Source organism: Muntiacus reevesi, chromosome 1 (assembly GCF_963930625.1).
Source record: "Muntiacus reevesi chromosome 1, mMunRee1.1, whole genome shotgun sequence".
Taxonomy (NCBI): Eukaryota; Metazoa; Chordata; class Mammalia; order Artiodactyla; family Cervidae; genus Muntiacus; species Muntiacus reevesi.
In genome coordinates this window covers 94885649-94907999 of record NC_089249.1, presented here as the reverse complement: position 1 = coordinate 94907999, position 22351 = coordinate 94885649, and the positions used below count along the sequence as shown (strand labels likewise).

The 22351-nt window shown below is 50.9% G+C and overlaps 1 protein-coding gene across 1 annotated transcript; it reads right to left on the bottom strand.

Moving 5' to 3' along the window:
* Positions 1-9372: 9372 nt before the first annotated feature.
* On the bottom strand, positions 9373-10872 carry KCNA2 (potassium voltage-gated channel subfamily A member 2). The gene has a single exon (XM_065927349.1). It carries the CDS (start codon positions 10870-10872, stop codon positions 9373-9375), a length of 1500 nt encoding a protein of 499 aa, XP_065783421.1.
* Between the last annotated feature and the right edge of the window lie 11479 nt (positions 10873-22351).

Sequence of the window (22351 nt, the reverse complement as noted above, 5' to 3'; positions counted from 1 at the left end):
CTCCTATTGATCCCAGGGAGGCTTATGTATCTGCCTCTCCTCTTTGAGTTTTCAGAAATTATTAGAGCTAGGACGCAGAGGCAGCTGTGGAGCCATGCCTGAGCAGCAAGGAAGCCAGTGCAAACCCTAATTGGAATCTGTGCTGTGTGAGCCTAAGTGAGCGGCCATTTCCACATCTTATATATATATATATATATATATATGTATGCAATATATAAAATCTCCAGAGACAGCCTATAGAAGCACATACGCACACAGGTCTAGAAAAGGAAATAGCATCGTGCACTCATGATCTTTACAGCTGTGTCCCTGATGAAAACTAGAGAATCCCCCTAGGTTGCTGGCACGATTAATCCAGATTGTTCCAAGATTACCCTTAGTGAAGCAAGGGGTGCAAGGATGCAGAAACCCAGTCAGAGGCCAATTTGGCCAGGGCGTTGTTTGCTCAGCAGGCTGGAGCTGGATCATGGGACTCTCCAGCTTCCTGGGGCCCTTCAAATGAAGCAATCATCCAAGCAAGACAACAGAGGGAAACTGGGTCGCTGGATCCCACGTGAAGACAGAACTGGGGCAAGCACGGAGCATGTTCAGACCCTTCAGAGTTGACACTCACCCTCGCCAAAGCCAGCCAGGCTGCTCTCCGTGCTTCTCTCCCACTTCTTAGCCTGCGGCTGCTTCTCTCCCACTTCTTAGCCTGCGGCTGCTTGCTCCTTTCCAGCCCTACCTGGCAATCACAGTCCTCACCCTGCACTTCACAAGCTCAAAAGGCAGGCATGTCAGCACTGACATGGAAATGAGTAGCCAAGTGAACCCCTGAAAATCCTCTCTCTCCCAGCTCCTTGTCTTGCTTTCTTTAGCAGCCCAGAGTGTTGAGGTGCTCATACCAACAAAATCGGTGTCTGGGGAATCATCTTCCAGGAGAGGCAAGGCTTATAGTCCTCTCAGGAGAATGGAGAAGAGACCCCAGGACCAAGTTCTCTCTGAGTACCTATCAAAGGTCCTGGCTCACAGCCGCGTTTACACTGCCCTCAATTACCTAGATGCTGCAGCAGCTGTCCACACTGTTACGTAATTACACCTGCCTGGTGCATCTGTCTATGGAATGATGCAGGCAGTTCTCAGCTGCACACTTATCTGGAACATATCTGACTATTTTAGGAGTGCAGAGGAACATAGAAACTTATATCCGTTTCCTTGCTGAGGTTCAGGCAGTGTAAGAAGGAGCCATCCAGAGAAGCTGCTTCAGTTGCTCCAGTTTACCAGCTGGCCATGATACATCTGGTTTATGAGATTCTACTAGCTGACTGCTAGTACATACACTAATGCTGGGAGTGTTGAGAGAGGGCAAGCACCCCTGCCCCATCTCAATTGCATCAGATAACAGGAACCCCTCCCACCCGCGTCTAGGCAGAGCACATACAGTCAGTTGCAGGAGGCGAGGCTGGAGCTGTCTCCCATGGGTCTAACACACTGCCAGGGAGATGGAGAATGAGAGCACGGTTCAGCTCAGACCCAGGTGTTTCTCCGAAGAGGCAGCTGAATTATGGGTGCTCTACTGCCCACACCCACAACCTAGATTTGGTCAGACTCAACAAGAGGACGGATTTGTTAGATTCATGGGTTGCTACACATCTCACCTTCCACGGGGCAGAGGCATTCTCTAACTACTATTTTCAGATCTCGTGAAATTCAAGCGTAGGTTACCACCAATGACAAAGAGAAAGCAAAAAGATCCATCCTTTGCCAGGTCTTCAAGCTTTCCCCTCACCCAGAACTACAAAGTTTGTAATAACTTTTCCTGTTGGACAGGCAGAACAAAGGATAAAGCAGTAGACCCTTAGATCAGACTTCCCTTTTATCCCTGAGTCAGGCAGCCATCTGGGAAGGGAAAGATGCTGGCGCCTGATCTTCTGTTATGAAAGAACTACCTTCTAGAGAAGCCCCTGTGCAGGAGAAAAAAAGTTGCACTGAAGTGATGGTAAGAATGCAAAGGGAGGTCATTTTAAAAATTCAAATAAATGCAATATTTCTTGGGTTGCCAAATGTATTCCACATTAGTGAAGCTAAGGGGATTGGTCACTGTATAACTGTATAATTTTTTGAAACAATGGTATACATATATACATATACTATACATGTATATACACAGATATATGTATATATGGAAAACCTCTGGTAACTCAGGACCAATTAACCAAAACCTTGACTAACAAGAATTATGTTTTCTTACTCTGCTTCCAGTAGAAAGAGGCAAATGATAGCAAGGGTATTATCTAATGAGCCCAAATGTCCAACTTCCAGAGATGTCTTGTAGCCAGCAGACATTTAGCCTATTTCTTTGGTCTTCTCCACCCACACTTCTGTACAATGAACACTGAGGTTGAGAATACTGACCCTGAGCAATGCAAGGTCTCCTGTCAACTTCAAACATTCTACTTACTAAGGCAGGAAAGTTTATACTAACCTACTTAGGAAAGATTTTTTTTCCCTCCATAACAAAGGTTGAACCAAAACACATTTTCCCCTTCCCACCCAAAAAACCCATAATTATAAAGCCGTCAGACGGCTTCCTTCCCTGAGGATTTTCCCTTCAGTTAACTGAGGTTTTGCTGTATACGCGGGTATAGAGCAAGGTAGATTGAAAAGGAATGCAGTGGGACCCTGGAGTTGCCAGCCTTCCCTGATTGTCTAGTCTGAAAATTCAGCTGCACAGATTTTTTTTTTTCCAGGAAAGGAGGCTCTTCTAAAGTCCCCAGTTAACATGTGCAAATATTTGTGCAACAGTACACTATAGTAGGTGGTGTGGTCTTTGTTTCGCTACTGTCATGCCCTAACCACCCACAAACACTGTCCCTGTAGACCTCTATCCACAACACTTGCTTTCCTCCACAGCTCTCATGGCAGACCTTTGGTTAAACAAGTCAGCTTATTTTGAAGGGCAGCCAGAGGGCAATTCCCCAAATCAGCCCAGGCGACCCATCGCAGGTGCACACCTCCAGGCCACATTCCTCTAGCATCCATCTCCCAAGGGAGGGGAGGGAGGGAAACAAATGGATCAAGTAATGGCTTTTAGTGCATGGAAATGACCTTCTGTAATGGCTCAGGATGCTTTATTCTTATCTATTGGTAAATGCTTTCCTGCAGGCTTCCATTACACCCTGCCAGTCTGACTGAAAGTCCGTGAGATGGGCTGGTGTGAGGTCACTCAAACTCGAGGTTTCAGTGCCCAGAGGTTGTGAGAATGCCATGTGAGAGCAGGCAGAAGGGAGAAGGTGGAAGGCGAGAGGGACAGAGATGCACACAGACAGACAGAGGTACACATGGAGGAGTCAGAGTGACAAAGTCTTCTCCTGGACCTTCCCCGAGCAGATATCAGACCTGTGTGTGTTTACATTCCAGAGGAGGGTCAGGGCCTCAGAGCGGCAGGGGTCACGTGACTATGTGGGAGGAGGAGGGAGCTACAGAGACAGTGAGCTAATGCCCAGAAGCCAAGGGCATTATCTGAGAATCCAGGTACTATCACTTTTCAGTCCTGAGAACAAGATTTTGAAATAGCTATTGCTAAAGAAAACAGTCACTATTGAGTTTATTGCACTTTTCCTCTTTAAAAAATAAATTATGAGAGATGGAGCTGAACGTTGGTGGGAAGGGAAGCAGAAAGAAGGGAAAAGTGAACTAGGTTCATTTGATAGAGACACATTCCAGCTTGTTGGGGATCCCTCACCTCCACCCCTCTCTGCTTGCTGCTTTGATGAGAGAACAGGGCTGGTTTCAACAAGGGCCAAGCCTGCGGATCTAGATGAAGCTCACACTAGCCATTTGGATACCTCCCAGCATCCAGCGCTCTGCTGATTGGCTCAGGTGGCCAATGATGTTAATGAGGTTGAGGTCGTGGGCTCAAATCTGCCAATGGACACTTTGCCAAGGCTGGGGGAGCCTCCAGTGTGTAACCAAGGAGCACCCTGGACAGTATAGCCTATGTGGACCAGTCCTCTGTGACTAGACAGCCATCAGCAGGATGGAGGCTGTTATGGCAATGGGCTCCAGGAGAACCAGAGCTGGAGCAGGTTCACCATCCCCACTCCTGGGGAAACAGTTCAAAGCAGTGTGCTCCTCCGGCCTGCCATGGGGGCCTGGTACAACTCTCATATACAATTTGCAAACCATCCTATGGTTTCCTTTGGGGAAAGTCAGCCTCTGCCTCTCCTTTCCACTACCATGGGCTGCAGTGAAGCCCCAGCCTGCCCTCTATCAAGATGCTACTGACATTTTATGACTGACCATGAGTGAGGAAGTTGGCCAAAGACCTCAGTACAATGGAGTGAGAGATCCAGGGAGAGCAGACAGGACAAGCTAGTCGTGCAGCCTTCCCCACATGGAGCGGCCACATGAGCACCCAGACTGGAGGCTCAGGCCAAAAAAAATCTGTCCTGGGAGCCCTTTCCACATCAAGACAATGAAGTCTAGGGGCATGCTCCTTTGGGGCCCCCTTTCAAGGCTAACCTCCTGGTTTCATGCCTACTCCATCCTCTGAGGCCCAGCTGAGAGAGGCAGAGGAAGCAGAGAGGAAGGGTATGTCAAACACCACAGAAGCTTCAGGAAGCACAAAGCCTTCATTATGACCTTAACTAAATTTCACTAGAAAGTTGACTAAAAAGTTGACTCTGAAATCTGACTAGCTCAGTTACCCTTTCTTCCTGACAACCTCTCCACCCAACCTGGACCTCTTTCTCTTTAGACTCCTGAGAACTTCAACTTCCTTGAAAGTTTGAGCCAAGGAGGCACCTGCTGAAGCTAAAGGGAAAATGGGTATTTTGACTTGAAAACACTTGAAAGGCCCAGCACGTTGCACTAAGCATGCAAATATGGATCCACACACCCATTCCCTGCTGTTTCCTTCCTGGAGATGGGGAGCTGCGACCATGTTTAGGAGGGCAGGTGGGACACAGCCTGGATGGCAGCAGGACTAGAGGCCGTGAGGATCTGATTTCGATCTGATGCCTGACTGCGACTCCCCAACTTCCATCTGATGTGAGGCCTTTGCCAAAACACACCTAGCTCTCAGCTAGTCCTACTAGTGGGAAGAGCCAGCTCTGTGGGTAACCCCAAAACAGCACATAATCTTACAAAGCATTTAAATCTGGCCTTAGGATATAGCATATGAAACAGGCCTTCTAAAAAAGACTTGTTTGCTTGTGTAATATTAGGTTTACATCCTTAGCCAAGTTTTACATAAGCTGAATTGGTGTGTGTTTCTTCAAGGTACAGCCATCAGATGGAAGACAGGTGTCCAGGTGGAGCTGGGGCAAGGGAAAAACCCTGCCTGGGATGACACACTCATGCGGGGGGGTCTCAGGAGTTGACCCCACTGGGCTTACACCCAAGAGCAAGTGAGATGCCACAATCAAGTAAAGGTGAATCGTTTTAAGAGATAAAGTCTATATAGGGTTTAACTCTCTGGCCCAGCCCCCGACAAAGCCACTGGGGTTGGAGGAGCAGTAAGATCTGTGAGCTGAAAGAATGTTGGGGGCATCCTCACTGTCATTCTGGGCCCAGGACCCTGCAGATTTTTGAGCCAACACTGCTTTCAAGAGGATGGGGATGAATCCAGAGATCCCAGGGGTTGGGAGGGGGGGAGGCTGGGCTATTGCACTGTCTGTGTGGATCTGCTTTGAAAGAAAGGGCATGGCCAGAAGGTGTATATTAATGGGCTGTCAGTTGTCCCAGGTCCTTCCACACTTGGCGCCCGGGTTTCTGGTGGGAGGAAGGTGGATAAGTTGAAACCCAATGAGATTCCCAGTCTTAACCAGAGATCTACTTGACCATGGTGGCCCATCTTTTTGCTTTAAGCCTCGAGGTCATTTTTCTGAAATCTGGGAGTAAGAGGGAAAGAGACTAGTGGAAGAGATTTCTTGAAGGATACTGAGGGGGAGAGATGCAGGCTACGGAAAGGTGATTAAATCTGATCTTTTGTTTATGCCTATTTATAGATATGGAGGCAAAGGAATGGATCTCAGTATATTTGAGGTGTGTGTTTGTGTGTAATTTCTTGGGTATGTATGCTGTATTTTGTGTGCCTAATATGAATAGATGTATTGGGTGTGTAAACTGAGTTTGTGTGTATTTTGCGTGCAAACAATAGTAAGTTATCTTGGGTGTATTCCACATGTATACCCATGTGTCCATGTTGTCTTTGTGTATTTTGCATCTGAGTTGTGTCCTTGTGCATGGTGTGTGCAGGTATTTGTGTACACTCTGTATGACCATGTCATTTTGGATGGTTTGCATCCGAGTTGCAGGCTGTGTCTTTTACATGGTGCGCAAACACCATGTAGGTCTTTCGTGTATGTTCTATACGTACATTCCACGTCTGGGCTGAGTGTGCATATTTTGGATACAGATATAAGTGTCTATCTTTTGAGTACACCCTTTTCATTAATTTGGTCTCTGTGTGTTTTGCATGTGTGGTGAGTATTTTGTATCTGTGTATGGTAACAATGTAGATCTCTTTTGTGGCGGTTGTGTATGTCTGTGTGCTGGTGTGGGTAAACATTTTATAGTCCCAGGCCAAGGGAACTGGGATAAAATATCTACCACCCAACCTAGGCATTAGGTATAGGTTATTTTACCATTTGTCTTTTCAAGGTCTGCGTCCCTCCATCCCACGCCTTGGAAATAGAGCACCATCTCCCATGAAGGAGAGGAAGATAAGCACGGAGGCTTTGTGCCAGGCCTGGGATGCCCTGTAGACCCCTGGGGATGTGGGTGACCAGGAACTAGCGAGCACCCTGGGCTGGTGCCCCACCCCCCAAGGTAACTGTAGATGCTAAAGAGCCAACAGTGAGGCCAGGGCTGGAGTGACAACTGGCAGCCTGACCACATGGCTCGCTGTGTTTGGGAAATTTAAGCAATGATGTTGAAAGGCAAAGAAGCCTAGTGAGGCAAAAGCTTCCCCATCTGCACCCATTCCAGGGTCAGTCAGAACTCTCCCTTTAGGTGGTCTGGCCTTCACTCTCAGCCTGCTCTAGGGGTGGGGAATGATTCTTTGCCCAGCCTTTGGTTGCTTAAGCAGCCCTAGTTGCCAGGTTAATGGGGGCGGGGGGGAGAAAGCTTGAGCCTGGTGATCAAAATGATGCCTGTGGATCAACTAGGGACTCCATCTCTTCGTCCTGAACTTCAGAAATTTCCACATAGAGGAGGTTCCCTTTTAGCCTAGACCTGTGGAATTGGGGCCCCAGGATCCCTCCTCCTCCGTGTCCTTGGTTTCAAAGCAGGCGATCCATTCTGGCTCTTTAGGGAAAGGTTCATGGAAGTGACTGATGCAGAGCCAGATGATCATGTCATTTTGCGTATTTTGCATCTGAGTTGTGGGTTATGTCTTTGACATGGTGTTTGTACTTCTCATGTGTATGTTCTCTATTAGTTAAATACATTCTAAGTCTCAAATGAAAACCAGACAGGGCAGGGACAATGAGAATGGAGGTGATGAAGGTGATGGGCTGTGGAGGGGCTGCCTGGGGTGGGTGTGGCCCAGGACAGCTGGAGCTGTGAGGGCCCTGGGGCCCTTGTGCACTCGGTAAGACAAGCTTCAGCCATGGGAAACTGAAGCTGCAGCACATGAAGGGCAGAAAGACAATTTGAACATCTAAGAGTCCATGAAGACTGGAGTGTCGGAGGCAATGGCAGCAAACCCAGGTCCAGTGGGCTGACCGATGAGACAAATTAACCCATTAGGTCTCTGAGACAACCAACCCACCAAGCAGTGGATTTGCCCCTGAACCTGAACTCCAGAGAATGACTATATATATATATATGTGTGTGTGTGTGTGTGTGTGTGCGTATATACATATACACATGTATGTATGTATATATATGTATATATAAATAAATATATATATATGCATGTATATACACTCTAGTGCGCACAGTCAAACACATGCATATATTGCCCTGTGTCAAAAATATTGCATAAGCTTATACAAGGTTCAAATGCAATTTTTTCTATAGCTAGCTAGGGAAGAGGAACTCATGGAAGAGACACTTGATACATAGGTATATACACTGGATCCACAGATCCACCTGTGCTCAGGACGACGTGCCCCAGTCAGCTGTACAGTCTTGCCCATGACCAGGTTCATTCCTAAGGTGCAGTCACGTGAGGTGTTAGACACTGCTTTCCCTGCTCACTCTCCTGGCTTTGCAGAGGTCTGTGCCCCCACTTGGAAGAATAGGGATGGGGGTGGGCTAGAGGGCCAGAAGTTTTGGTTCCCCACTCCAAACAGTCTATTTTTTTTTTTCTCTTGATTGAGGGCTTTTTGTCTTCTGATGGGAAAGGAAAAAAAAAAAACCCTAGTTCAATGCCATTCCTAGGCTATTAATACTCTAAATATGAATACTCTGTAGGCTACTAAGAAAATAGGTTATCTCCTGTGTTTTAAATATTGAGATTCATGCAACAAACACCCATGCAGCTCTATCGCATCACTGGTAGATTTCACTGCAGTGTCAGTGTAGCTGGGCCACAGCACTAGAAAGCAGATGCCTGCAAACTCCAGTGTAATGAAGAAATCAGACCTGTTTTTGTGACCCTGAAGCCTGCAAAAATGGTGAAATCTGAAGCTGAGAGGTCCCTTGGTTTGTTAGCTTCTCCCTGTAGGGCGAAGGGAGCAAATGTGAAACTTGACAGCTCACATTCAGTCATCCTAACTGTCCCTCCGCTGGGGTTCCCTCCCTTTGACACTGCACAGAAAAAAACCAAATGCAGCATTTTCCGTTATGAAACACAAGCCTCCGGAGCATCTACTTGGCAACTGCAATTCACAAACCCCCAGCCTGTGACACAAAAAGTAATTCCAACACACAGCACTGTGTTCTTTTCAATGCAAAAATGGGAATGACCTTTTGAATAATCACCAGAACTTTAAAGCTAAGCCACCATGGTTTTTCTCTGTGAAGGTTTTTTTCTGTGTAGGCTCAAGTGGGGTGGTGGGGTGGGAGGGTGAGGGTGGTAGTGGTGGGGAGTTGCATCTCTGAGATGCTGTGTGCATTTCATTAGGAAGAAAAGCTGACACTGATGTGATGGGTTCTGTATCTGCTATGAGGTGGCCTCAATGTGTCCTTCTGAAATCCTGGCTTCCATAAGTGACTCCCATCTTTGGAAACCCCTAAGCCGGTGATGAAGATTTGCTTGAAAGCCATGAATAGATATTCTGTGTTCTAAATCAAAAATCAAAAGATCAAAAGTCACTTGCACGACTATTGCTCTCCATGCAGAACCAGATACACACTGTAGGACACACTGACTACAATGCAGGCTATTATGCAATATCTGCATTAGTTCCATTGAGCTGTGAGTAGGTTAATAGGGTTCAGTCAGACGTCAGTTAACATTTTGGTAATATTCACATAGTTTGTATTAGCCAGAGTGCAGTTGGCTGTTTTCAAATTTTCCTCTCTAAAGTCCTCGTTACTGTTGTTCACCCCCTCCTGGATCTCCATGTAATCAGACTTACTAATGGTAGAGGCACTTCTACTTTTCTTTAGGTCTGGGGAGGATGGGATCTTTGGACAGCTTGTCACTTGCAAGTACTGGGCCTGCTCCTCTCCCTCTGTCTCCCGGTGGTAGAAGTAGTTGAAATTGGACACTATGACAGGGACCGGTAAGGCAATGGTTAAAACACCTGCAATTGCACACAGGGAACCCACGATCTTTCCCCCAATGGTAGTCGGAACCATGTCTCCATAGCCTACTGTTGTCATGGAGACGACTGCCCACCAGAAGGCATCTGGGATGCTCGGGAACTGGGACTCCCTCTCATCGGCCTCTGCGAAATAGACAGCACTAGAGAAAAGGATGACCCCGATGAAGAGGAAGAATATTAGGAGGCCCAATTCTCTCATGCTGGCTTTGAGGGTCTGACCTAGAATCTGGAGACCTTTGGAGTGTCTGGACAACTTGAAAATCCTAAAGACTCTTACCAACCGGATGACTCGAAGGATGGCCAGTGACATGGCCTGCTGACCCTGCTGAGCATCCTCTGGCTTCTCAGCCAGCTCTGTTCCCAGGGTGATGAAGTAGGGGATGATGGCCACAATGTCAATGATGTTCATGATGTTGGTGAAGAAGCCGGCTTTACTGGGACAGGCAAAGAACCTCACCAAGAACTCAAAGGAGAACCAGATGATGCAGAGGGTCTCTACGATGAAGAAAGGGTCAGTGAAGGAAGTGGACTGCTGGTACCCGATGGTGCTATTGGAGTAGGTATGGAAGGTCACTCCACTGCCATGCATGTCTTCATTCTCATCCCGGAATATGGGCAATGTCTCCAGGCAGAAGCTGACGATTGAGATCAAGATCACCATGACAGACACAATAGCTATAATCCTGGCAGGCCCTGAGCTCTCTGGGTATTCAAAGAGAAGCCACACCTGTCTCTGAAATTCATTTTCAGGCAGAGGACGCTCTTCCTCTTTGATGTAACCTTCATCTTCCCGAAACATCTCCATTGCTTCTTCTCCCAGCTCATAAAACCGAATTTCTTCAGAGAATATATCTAAGGGCACATTCACGGGTCGCCTTAACCGGCCCCCAGACTGGTAGTAGTACAAAATGGCATCAAAGCTCGGGCGGTTCCGATCGAAAAAGTACTCATTCCGGAGGGGATCAAAGTATCTCATCCGTTTCTTTGGGTCCCCTAAGAGGGTCTCTGGAAACTGGGCTAAGGTCTTTAGCTGGGTCTCAAACCGCAGCCCCGAGATGTTGATCACCACCCTCTCACAGCATTCGTGGTCTGCTTCTGGGTCATAGGTATCCTGCGGGTGCCCAGGGAGGGCAGCAGCCTCGTCTGCTGGGTCTCCAGTGGCCACTGTCATAATGGAACTGGGAGAGGCGCCTCTCGATGCGCCTTCTAGCTGCCTGGTGGCCGGGGGCTCGGGATGGTGCTTACGGCCCCAGGAAACACAGCGGCATCAGCCTGGGTTCCAGCGGGAAGCCTCCAGGGCTCCCTGAGAGCTGGAGAGAGAGCCTCGCTTGGCTGAAAGACAGGGGTTAAGAACATAAGACCACTCAGCACTGGCAGCCCGACCTGAGGTGCTGTTTTTTTTTTTTTTTCCCCTCTCTTCTCTCAGCCAAGAAGCTCAAAAACATCATTACCACCACCAATACCACAAAAAAGTAAGATTTATGTTTACCTTATCTGGGGATCAGAGAGGAGCAGGTGGTGGTCTCTTAAGAAAGCCCTGGAATGCCCTGAGCTGGAGGCAGGGGCTGACATAGGTCCCTCTGCACTGCGCAGGCTTCATGGAGCACAGCCCCATACAAGAGGTTGGAAGGGAGCCCTCTCCCAGGCACTAAACTAATGCCTTGCAGAACCCTGCACCCTGAGAGGTATTTGCAGTGACAAATCTTGGGCCTGGGTGGGTCTCTCTCACTGCCCCCACCCCAGTGACTCTACACACGGCTGTTATTAAACAATAGATTGATTTACCTGGCAAGGCACGAATCTGCAGCTCTCTTCCTTGCAGAGCTGATCCGATGCTTCAGGAATCCTAGATACACAAACGGGCAGCCCGACACCCCATCACGTCTTCTCACTTGAGCTAGAAATAATGGTGAGTCATTCTGGGCAGGAGGGCAGGCTCCAGGGCCTGGAGGTGAGCTCTAGGGCTGGGCTGGCCTGGAGGGGTAATGGGATGCCTAGTTGGGGCACAGGTAAGCTCGAGGACAGGTAAGCTGGGATCTGGAGCCTTTGAAAGGAAGAGGTAAGATGCAATGCTCAGCAAAAGCCGGAGTCCTCCTGGCTGTCCTCAGGAGGTGTGACGTTGCCTGGAAAAAACAGCAGCAAGGTGGAATCAGAGTTTTTGGGCAACTGGTGCCAAGATTCAGGAAAGCTCTGGCAGCTTCTCTTCCATGCCCATTTTCCATTCTGGTGTCATACCTGAGAACTATCCCTCAGCCTCCTAGCCTCTTCTGGGCAGGCTTCCATCCATTGGAAGCGTTTTCTCCCAGGGAACAAGCCTTTAGACTTGGCTGGGCCTGTCTCCTCCAGGGGCCTCCCCTGGCTCAGCCAGGTTCCCCATTGGTCCTCTGCAGCCATCAGGAGGGACTCTGGGCAAAGCCCTCCCATCCCGAGGTCAGGACACAGCATCTCCCAAGGGGAGAGCTTCCTACACTGCAGCCCCACTCCCAGCTCTGACCTCTGCGGAGTCCTGGAGGGAGAACCGCTCCTCACCAGCCTGGCTACCCCCAACACACACTCCTCCTGAGCTCATCTAGGGAGACTTCTCACACAGAAAGCTGGTTTCCTTGGTCCCAGGACTTCCTCTCCCTCAGGGATCCCTACACTGCAGGCCTCCCTCGGGTAGGGTGGCATTCGAACCGGGCAGCGCTCGACCACTGATTTCTCCCCAAGAGAAAACCCCTCATGTCTCCTGGGCAGTGAGTGCAGAACCAAGTCTCAGTCAGCCTGGTTGCGAGGCAGCTTGGCAGCAGCAGCTAGAGGGGGAGCCTGGAGGAAGCCAGCTTCCGGGCTGGCCCCCTGCCGGCCCAATCCCGCCGGCCCCAGGGCGGGGAGGGGTCCGGGCCCTCTCCCCATCGCTCCGGGCTCCGGCCGGGATTCCGCCCCGCGCGCTCCGCGCTCGTGGACCTGACCCACCAGCTGGCCGCTGCAGCCAGCTCCACCTTAACCCTCTCCTCCCCAGTCCGGAGGGGGGCTCTAGCGGTGGGGCCCGAGCGCAGCCCAGCTCTTTTGCCCGTAGGGTCCGAGGGACCGCCGAGGCTTCATCTCCCTCCGGAAAACACTGGAACCTAAACTCTGGGGGTGGGGAGTAGGATGCTGCCCCAGATCTTGGCTTTCCCCTAAGAGCGGGGGGTCCCCGGCCGCCCACGGCCCCAGGGAAGTGGAAAACCCCTTCTCTGCCGCAAAGCCGTTTTCGTTCCGAGCTGAAGAGGGGAATGCAACCGGGCGGTCCCAAGTGATTCGGGTTCTACCAACCAGCGCTATTTACCAGACATGGTTATGTCAGCTGCGCTTCCCATCACCCGCCAGCTTCTCTCTGCGCCTTCCGCCCCGCGCGCCCGGCACTGCCCGGAGGGTCCCCGAGCCCTTTCCCCGTTCTCTCCTTCCGCTGGGCGCCAGCCCCACATCGCCCGCCCCGGCTCGGTCCGGCCCAGGCTCGCCCGCCCCGGACTGAGCCCGAGCCCGCCGCGCTGCAAGCTGTGCCGGCCGGTGCCCCGCAGCCCGGACAGGGGGGCGGCAGCACGCGCAGCCGAGCGCCCCGACACTATTTACCCTTCCCGATGGGCACCCGGAGCCTCCATATTTCTGGATGACCGCAGGAGGCGGCGTGCGGGCGGCCAGCCGGAGCCGGCTCTGCAGTCCCGCGGGCGGCGCGTACCGAGCACCCGGCCGCCGCCCGCAGCCGCACCGCGCCGCACCGCGCCACGCAGCGCCGCACCTGGCCGCCGGCGGACTCGAATTAAAGGGGCCGGCGGGGGCTCGAGGCGGCGACGTGCCGCCACCCGGCTGTCCGCTCAGTGAGGCCCCCGGGCCTGGGCCCCCTCCCCGCTAGGAAAGCACCCCATCCTTTGGCAGAGCTCAGCTTACTAACCAGAACCTCGCGGAGGGCTGAGCTGGGTGCGGCGGCGGGCCGGGGAACCGGGGACCAGAGTTGAGGAGCGGTCGTGAGAGACTCCTGCCAACCATAAGTAAGCCAAGGAGGAAACAATCAATAGCAGCTATCCTAGGCCGGAGAAGGGATCCAGCCGCGTGGGAGACGTGTTGCTATTATTATATGATGCTGCCAGACGGAACCGGCAGACCCTTTCGTTGCCCTCTCGCGCCGGCTTGCCCCCTCCTGCAGTTCTGCCTCTCCACCTCCCGCTTACCTAGCCGAAGCTCTGGCTTCGCAGAGGGGAATACAGCAGGTGTGGGCCGCAATGTGGCACAAACTCGGTGTTGTGTTCGCCCCCACGGGGAGGAGCCGCAGGAACCCGGCAGAACTGCAGCGCCGGCCCTCTGGACTCCCTCCCCCGGAGGAGCAGGGGCAGGAAAGGCTGGGGGTGGGGGCGTGGGGGGGCGTGCAGCTGCCCTAGGCAAGCGCCAGTTCAGTTCAGTCACTCAGTCCGACTATTTGTGACCCCATGGACTGCAGTACGCCAGGCAAGTGCCAGGTTCCTTATAAAATCGGCCCCTCACAGACCTTAGGGAGCCAGCTGGCCTACGGGCTCTGAAATTGGGGATGAGCTTATGGTACCCCTGAGTGGGTGGGGGAGGATGCTCTTTGCTTTTGTAAGTGTGTGGGAAGCCCAGGCTGCCCTCTGCTCAGATGGTGGGTCTGAGAGGGTCAGGGGTGCTCTTGGAAGGCCCGTGACAGCCTCAAGTCCCTGCCAGTTCTTGTCTCCTGTCCGAATTATGGTTCCAAACAGCGGTTCCTTGAGCCCAGATCTGAAGCAGACATGGAATCCTGCATGCAGAGGGCCTCTTTTCCCAGGAAGGCTGCTGCTGATCCCTCCTTGCTCAGCGAATCCTCCTCTTTAGGCCTGTAGTTTCAGATAGGAGCTCCGAGAGCCCACAGGGTCCAGGTTTGTGGGATTCCAGTGTTTCATTAAGGTGCATGCATGCCTGCTTAGTCGTATCCAACTCAGCGATCCCACAGACTGTAGCCCACCAGGCTCCTCAACCCAGGGATCAAACCCTTGTTTCTTAGTCTCCTGCGTTGGCAGATGGATTTAAGACTGGGGCCTACCCAGTGCTGCAGGGGGTAGTCTGGGTGGGCAGTGACCTCAGTGAGCTCTGGGGACAACAGATGACTATCAGGTAGGACTGGTTTGGTTTAGGGCCCCATAGAAGCTGCCCCGGCGGTGTCCTAGCCTGTGTGGCCTGGGTGTTTCAGAGCCAGCCAGGCTGGGACTTACATCCTGGCAAGCTCATTCACATCTTTGGACCTCAGTTTCCTCATCTGGAAAATGAAGATTCTTCACAAACTGTTGTGATGGTTCAACTGTTTACATAAAGAGTTTAGGCCCCGGGAAGACATGCCACAAATGACAGTCTCTCCACTCTGCTTCCCTAGGAAACTCCTAACTCCCAGCTTGCTGCTAAGCTTTTGGCTCTTTCTCTAAGAAGTGCTCAATCACCAGGTTCTCTCTGCTTCTCAGTTTGCCCCGCCCATCTCCTTCCCTGAGGTCTCAGTCGTTCCTGCCTCCTTCACCAAATTGTCCTCCAGACCTTGCTCCACACTCCTTCTGGAAGCTTCTCCTGACCAGTCCCGCAGGACTCTGTCCCTCCTTCTTGCCACATTGGATCTTTATGTCAATTAATGCACAACAGTCTTATCCATTTGATCAAGTCTATATATTCTCTTTGTCCTCCTTTGTTGAAATGAAAGCCATGGACAGAGAAAAACTCTCAAGGGAGAATTAATAATCATGTTCATTGGTGACTTGTGCTTAACATGTGCCAGACACTGTGCCAGGCATCTCTAGACCCGTGGGACATGTAATCCTCATAGCTCTAGGAGGTGATTTCTACATCAGAACTATCCCTTGGGCTTCCGTGGCTGAGACAATAAAGAATTTGCCTGCAATGCAGGAGATCTGGGTTAATCCCAGAGTCGGGAAGATCCCCTGGAGAAGGGAATGGCAATGCATGCCAGTATTCCTGCCTGGAGAATCCCACGGACAGAGGAACCTGGTGGGCTACAGTCCATGGGGTCACAAAGGGTCAGACACGACTGAGTGACTAACATACACACAATCTCAGGGGAAAAGGAAAGAGGCAGAGAGATGAAACAACCTGCCCAAGGCCACTGAGCGGTGGCTCTGGGACTTGAATCAGGTCTTAACACATACCTGTAGCCGCCATACTCACTGCTCAAGTAGAATGAGCAGCCCTTCAATTTCATCCCCCTCTTTGGGATATTCCTCTGACCCTCCTTCCATCTGGTTGAGCTCAGGGGTATGTCATCCTTGTTGTTGTTTAGTTGCTCAGTCATGTCCAGTTCTTTGCAATCCCATGGACTGTAGCCTGCCAGGCTCCTCTGTCCATGCGATTCTCCAGGCAAGATACTAGAGTAGATAGCTGTTTCCTTCTCCAGGGAATCGTCTCCACCCAGGGACTGAACCTGACTCTCCTGCATTGCAAGCAGAGTCTTTATCACTGTACCACCTGGGAAGCCCAATGTCGTCCCACCTCTCCTCATTAAATTCTGATCTAAGTGTGAACAACAACCAAAAAGAAATTAGCTAAGGAAGAAAGAAAGAAAAAAGAAAGAAAATAACAGAATTCTTACCCTTGACAGTTGCTTGCTAGTTGTATGAGCTTGAGCAAGTTATGTCAACCCTCTGAGCCTCAGCTTCCTCATCTGTCGGTAAAATAGCAAAAGACTTCATGGGGATGGTAAGGATTAAATGAATTAAGCCAGCTAGCTTAACCTAGGTGTTTAATCTTTTTAGCTTGAGGTCACAGTTTTCTATTTCGGTCACAAAAGATCAGCCAGAGTGCCCTTTGATGCCTTCCCTGGACTGAGTCAAACCCCAAAGACCACTCCTTTCTTCTTCAGTCCGGTTTCCTTCTTGGAGTCCAGGCCCTGCTTTCAGCAGAGGGAAAGACTGCTGAGTGACCATCACAAGAAAGGAGTCCGTTGGTTCCTGCCCTCCAAGACTACAGTCATTGAAAGGGGTTTATGACAGCGTGTCCATGCCCACACTGACCCCCACACCCACCTAGGCACCACAGGGACAGGAGGGAGGGTCTTAGGTCTTTCCACCACAATTTATGAACATAGGAGTATGTGGGGTGGGAATCACTCGTGGAGGACCATCTCTCCCTTCTTGCATGACTACCACCTCTGCTGATGCTTGCTGCAAAATGGGAATACTTCATAGGCTGTTGTGAAGGTTATCCCCCCTACCCACCCACCCAGTGTGGAGTCTCAGCCCTTGCCAGCCCACCGGAAGCAGGGCAGGGAAGCATGGAATGTGAGCCCAGGCACTGGGCTGACAGCTCTCCATAGATCATTTGATTTAATCCTTGCCACCACCCAGTGGGAAGGATGCCATTACCTCTATTTTACAAATGCAGATCCTGAAGCTCAAAGAAGGCCAGTTGCTGTCCAGGGTAATTTAGTTGGTAAGTGGTGAGGCTAGGATGGAACTGGACTGTCTGACTCCGCAAATCACCATTTCGTTCTGCTGGCTGCTTCCTCCGTGAGCAAGGAGCCAGGCCTCTGGGTTGACTTCCTGGTCTTAGGAATGTGGATTCAATCCAGCAGAACTTGCAGAGCCACAGAGCATACCCACACATCCTGCGGAGGATGTCCATCCTGACAGGAGGTCTTTTTAGAGGGGGATTGGTGCTGATGGTGTTTAACTGTTCACACCAAGGGAGTTAGGCAGTGGTACGAGATTCAGGACTTGAAGGCTCCTCCTTGCACCCTTTGCTAGAGCGGCTCTACTGACACTTCTCTCATCTGCAAGATCCAGGGCTCAGCATCACTCACCCCGGCAAAGGCACATACAATGCAGAGCATCTGACCAGGGTTGTAGCCTTAGCATGCAGAGGTCTGTGACCCAAGGTTTCTTACTCGACCTTTCTTGCCCCAGTATACTTGTTAAACAGGAAGGATAGAATCACCCTCACCACCTCATTTCTTTCATAGGATTTACAGCGAAAAAGGGTAGCACTAGTGGTAAAGAACCTGCCTGACAATGCAGGAGATTCGAGAGATGTGGGTTCGATCCCTAGGTCAGGAAAATACCCTGGAGGAGGAAATGGCAACCCACTCCAGTATCCTTGCCTGGGAAATCCTACGGACAGAGGAGTCTGGGAGGCTATATCATCCATGGGGTCACAAAAGAGTTAGACATGACTGAGTGAGCACGCACAAAGAGAAAGAGGGAGGAAGGAAGGAAACTCACGTTCACATCAGTGTGTATTACAATCTCATTTATAAAGATCAAAGAGAAGAATGTGCATGGACACACTTGGAAAAGCCAAAAAACACCTGATCCGTGTGGAACAGTACACTGTTCTCGTGATTGTCACCACTGCTGTTGTGACTGCGCTCTGCCAGTGTGCCTGATGTCATGCCTGATGTCTGAGGACTTCCCCCGGAAGTGCAAGGAGCATCATTCCAACCCCCTACTTACCTAAGAGCTGCCTCCTGCAGGCAGTTTCCTAAGGTGGTCAAGGGCTGCCTTCTGCAGGAAGCCTTCTGAGATTAATTACTGTTGCCTCCAAGGAGCTCCTGTGTGGAGCCCTGGGCTTTGGTTGCAGAGGGTGGGCCTTTCCTCACCTTTTGGAGCTGCTCCTCTGTATTGGGTGCTATGCTGGTTGTCTCACAATCAGGGCCCTTTTGTTAACACCCAAAGGCAGAACAGCATAGTGGCTGAAGCACAGCTGCTAGTGTTGGCTGATCCAGGCCTAATCCCACACCTGGCATGTTTTGGCTGTGACTGGGCTCCTCACCTCACATTTCTATGGAGTGACTGGAATGTCAAGTGCTAGGAGCAGTGCCTGTGCCCTGGCAAACACTAAGCATTAGCCATCAGCAGACCACTGTCATAGCATGGCCACCACGGTCTTCTTCTCTATTAGGAACAGAGGTGGCAGGGGTTTATGGTGAGCTGTGACAGCTGACGCCTTCTGTTGTTCCAGGCCACATCCCCTGGACCACCTACAACTTCAGCTGCCCATGGAGGACAGTTTCTGAGTGTGCTGGCAGTACCCCCTTCAACCACAGTCTCATGGGCTCCTCAACTCAGGGCTCTTTCTGAGGCTGGGGTGGCTCACTCAGGCTGCCTGGCCTGGCCTGGATGTCGGGAGAGGCAACTCTGAATGCCCCGACCTCCCGGCTGTAAGAGGGACAATTTGAGTTCTCCAGCAGGCTCCGCAGATGGCTGCCATCTGTACGGAGTCCCGGTGGCTCAAGAGGAAACCAGCTCAATCCCAAGAGCCAGCTGGCCCGGGTCAGATCAAGGTCTGTAGCAAGGTTGCATGACCTCTCTCCTCAGCCCTGCCCAAGACTGGTCCCCTGGGAGCTCTGTCTTCGGCTCAGGTCTGTCTCCAGAATTGTAGCTCATCAGTCCCACTTCACAGCCCTGCTTCTCCCTTATGTGCCCTGTATTGGGAAAGATGCCATATTTTGCCCTGTTGCCCAAACCAGAAACCTGGGAGTCCTTAAAAGCTCTTTTTGCTTTCCGCATCCTAACATCCTCCACAGCCAGTAAATCAGCTGATCTTGGCATCTATTCTCTTCTTTCCGACTCCCTCTCCCTCTCCTGCACTCTGGTTTAAGCTACCTGTAGGCATGGTCTGGCCCACTGTATCCTTTCCTGGTCCCCTACCTTCCGACTAGCTCCCTGGTCTCTTCTCCCCACAGTCGCCAAAGTGATCCTCCTAAAGTGCAGATCCAATCATGTCATTTACCTCTTAGCTCCTCCTTGGCTCCCTATTGTGTGCTCAGTCCTTCAGTCATGTCCAGCTCTTTTATGACCACATGAACCATAGCCTCTCAGCCTCCTCTGTCCATGGGATTTTCCAGGAAGGAATACTAGAGTGGGTTTCCATTTCCTCCCTCAAGGTATCTCCCTGGCCCAGGGATTGAACCTGCATCTCTAGCATCTCCTGTATTGGCAGGTGGATTCTTTACCACCTAGGAAGCCCCGATTGCTATGATGCAAACTGCATGTCCTAAAAGGCAGGCAATGCCCTTCCTGATCTGATGTTCCTCTGCTCTCCCTCTGTCACCCATTCCAGAAGTCTATAGTGGCATCAAGGACTTCCCTGTAGCTCAAACTGCGAAGAATCTGCCTGCAAAGCAGGAGACTGGGGTTTGATCCCTGGGTCAGGAAGATCCCCTGGAGAAGGGAATGGCAATCCACTCTGGTATTCTTGCCTGGAGAATCCCACAGACAGAGGAGCCTGGTAAACTACAGTCCATGGAGTCATCAAGAGTTGGACATGACTGAGTGATAACATACTTAACAACATACTTATACTGGCATCAAACTACACTATCTTGAAGGCTGGAACTGGCTTAAAACATACAGATTAGCTAAAGACCTGAAGTCAGACAGGCCTGGGGTTGAGTCCTGGCTCTGCTGTTTGCCTCTCATGTGACCTCAGGTAGTGTGTTTTTCCTCTCTGAGTTCCAATCTGGAAAATGGGAATAGTAAGACCTAATGCTCACTCCAGGGATCAAACAAGAGGATGTGAACAGGGTGTTTATCCCAGTGCCTCATCTGCAGAAAGGACTCAAGAATAATGAGCTTCCAGATGGTTCTAGTCTCCTTGCACAGAACACCTTGCCTCCCCGATCACCCCAGTGACTCCTTTTCTAAACATTCAACTGTGTTACATCCTTCTTGAAGCATTCCTGGACCACCTCCCTGGACCCAGCCCTCTAGGGCAATGCCTGAATGCTGCCCGGGAAACAGGTCATTGCATCAAGTTCTGGGGTCTGTCACTGTCCCCACACTGTCTTCCCCTGGGTGGGCAGCATCCTGAGAGCAGGAACATGTATCTTCTGCCTGCATCCCTGTGTCTGGTCCAGCCAGGCACAGACAGAGCAGCTGGCCCAACAGTGTTTGTGAACTAGTGATTGCCCGGTAGCTTAACCATCTCTCCTTGCCTTTTAGCCCCCAGACTTGGCATCTCTGGAAAGCCCTTGCTTCTGAAGAACCCTGAGTCACTGCAGGACCAGAAAGGGCTGTTCCTGACTCTTGCCTTAGGCCTAGAGTGGTCAAGAAGGAGGGCTGGCCATACACACTAGCCACCTCCAGGGGTAAGGGTGCCCCCAAGAAACCCCTGCATCAGAGGGTGGCAGAGGAGTGTGGATGATGGCCCATAGAGACATGGCTCCATCTCTGTATCACAGAGGTGTTAGGCAGTTTGCTCAAGGTCACACGGCTAGTCTAGGCATGAACCAGGGTTTAAATTCAGGCTCCAGAATTCATCGGAGAAGGCAATGGCACCCACTGCAGTACTCTTGCCTGGAAAATCCCATGGATGGAGGAGCCTGGTAGGCTACAGTTCATGGGGTTGTGAAGAGTCAGACACGACTGAGCGACTTCACTTTCACTTTTCACTTTCATGCACTGGAGAAGGAAATGGCAACCCACTCCAGTGTTCTTGCCTGGAGAATCCCAGGGACGGGAGCCTGGTGGGTTGCCGTCTATGGGGTCACACAGAGTTGGACAAGACTGACGTGACTTAGCAGCCAGAATTCATGCTCTTAGCTATTTTGCTGTTTCATAGTTTGCATGTCCAGGCATGCCGCAGGCTGGGCTTGATCTCGTCCACTTGTCACTCTGTGCTGTAAGATTTTCAAGGACTCCTAAGGACTCTTTGACTCCTACTTCTCCCGTTTCTGCACACACACCCTCAAGGAATGATGCTTACTGCCTTTCACCATGGGTCATTCCAGTTTTGGACAGAGCTAGCCTTTTGTCTTTTGGAATTTTCCTTCCTGAAGCCTTCACCCAGGGGTCTTTATTCCACTTGTGGCCTTAAAGTACAGCTCTGCACCCCCTCCCCAGCACACAGTTGCGCTACACAAAGCTGAAGAGAGTGGCCAGGAGCCCTATGGCCTCTGTTCTTTGGGGTCATCGCCTCTAGGCCCTCAACTCTTCCTAAGACACCATGGCTTGGGACTTTGTATCACTGTGCCCTTCTCTGAAAATTATGCACCTTTTAAGTGTGCTTCACATGAGGTCCCCAGAGGAGAGTGCTTTGACCCAAGTCTGGCCCATCCAGCCCAGAGATGGGGGCAGGGTTACCTCTTTTGCCTAATAAATGAAGCCTAGCACACACTGTCTCCTTAGTGTCTATAGCCCATGGCCTGATTGTTACTATAACTCCTATACCCTTCTCTTCTCATTATGGCCTTTGGTCCATAGAGAAGGGGCATGGAGCAGGCAAAGCAGAAGCAACTTGCTATCATGGAAAGACAGTCGGCTTGGCACTTCAGCCAAGCTCTGCCACCACCTGGGTGACCTTTTCTTGTTTTATGACTAGTTCCATGACTTTGCACCAGCTAAGGAATGGGCACTTCTTACAGACAAATGGACATGTCTCATTTATGCTCCACTAGTATTTTTTTTAAGATTTTTTTTGATGTGGACCATTTTTAAGGTCTTTATTGAATTTGATATACTATTGCATCTGTTTTATGTTTTGGGTTTTTTTGGCCACAAGGCATGTGGTATCTTAGCTCCCCAACCAGGGAGAGAACCCACACCCCCTGCATTGGAAGGAGAGGTCTTAGCCACTGTACCTGCGGGGAAGTCCCTCCACTGAGATTCGAAGTGAGCCGATTATACTAGAGGATGTGAAGGCTCAGGGAGGTTGGA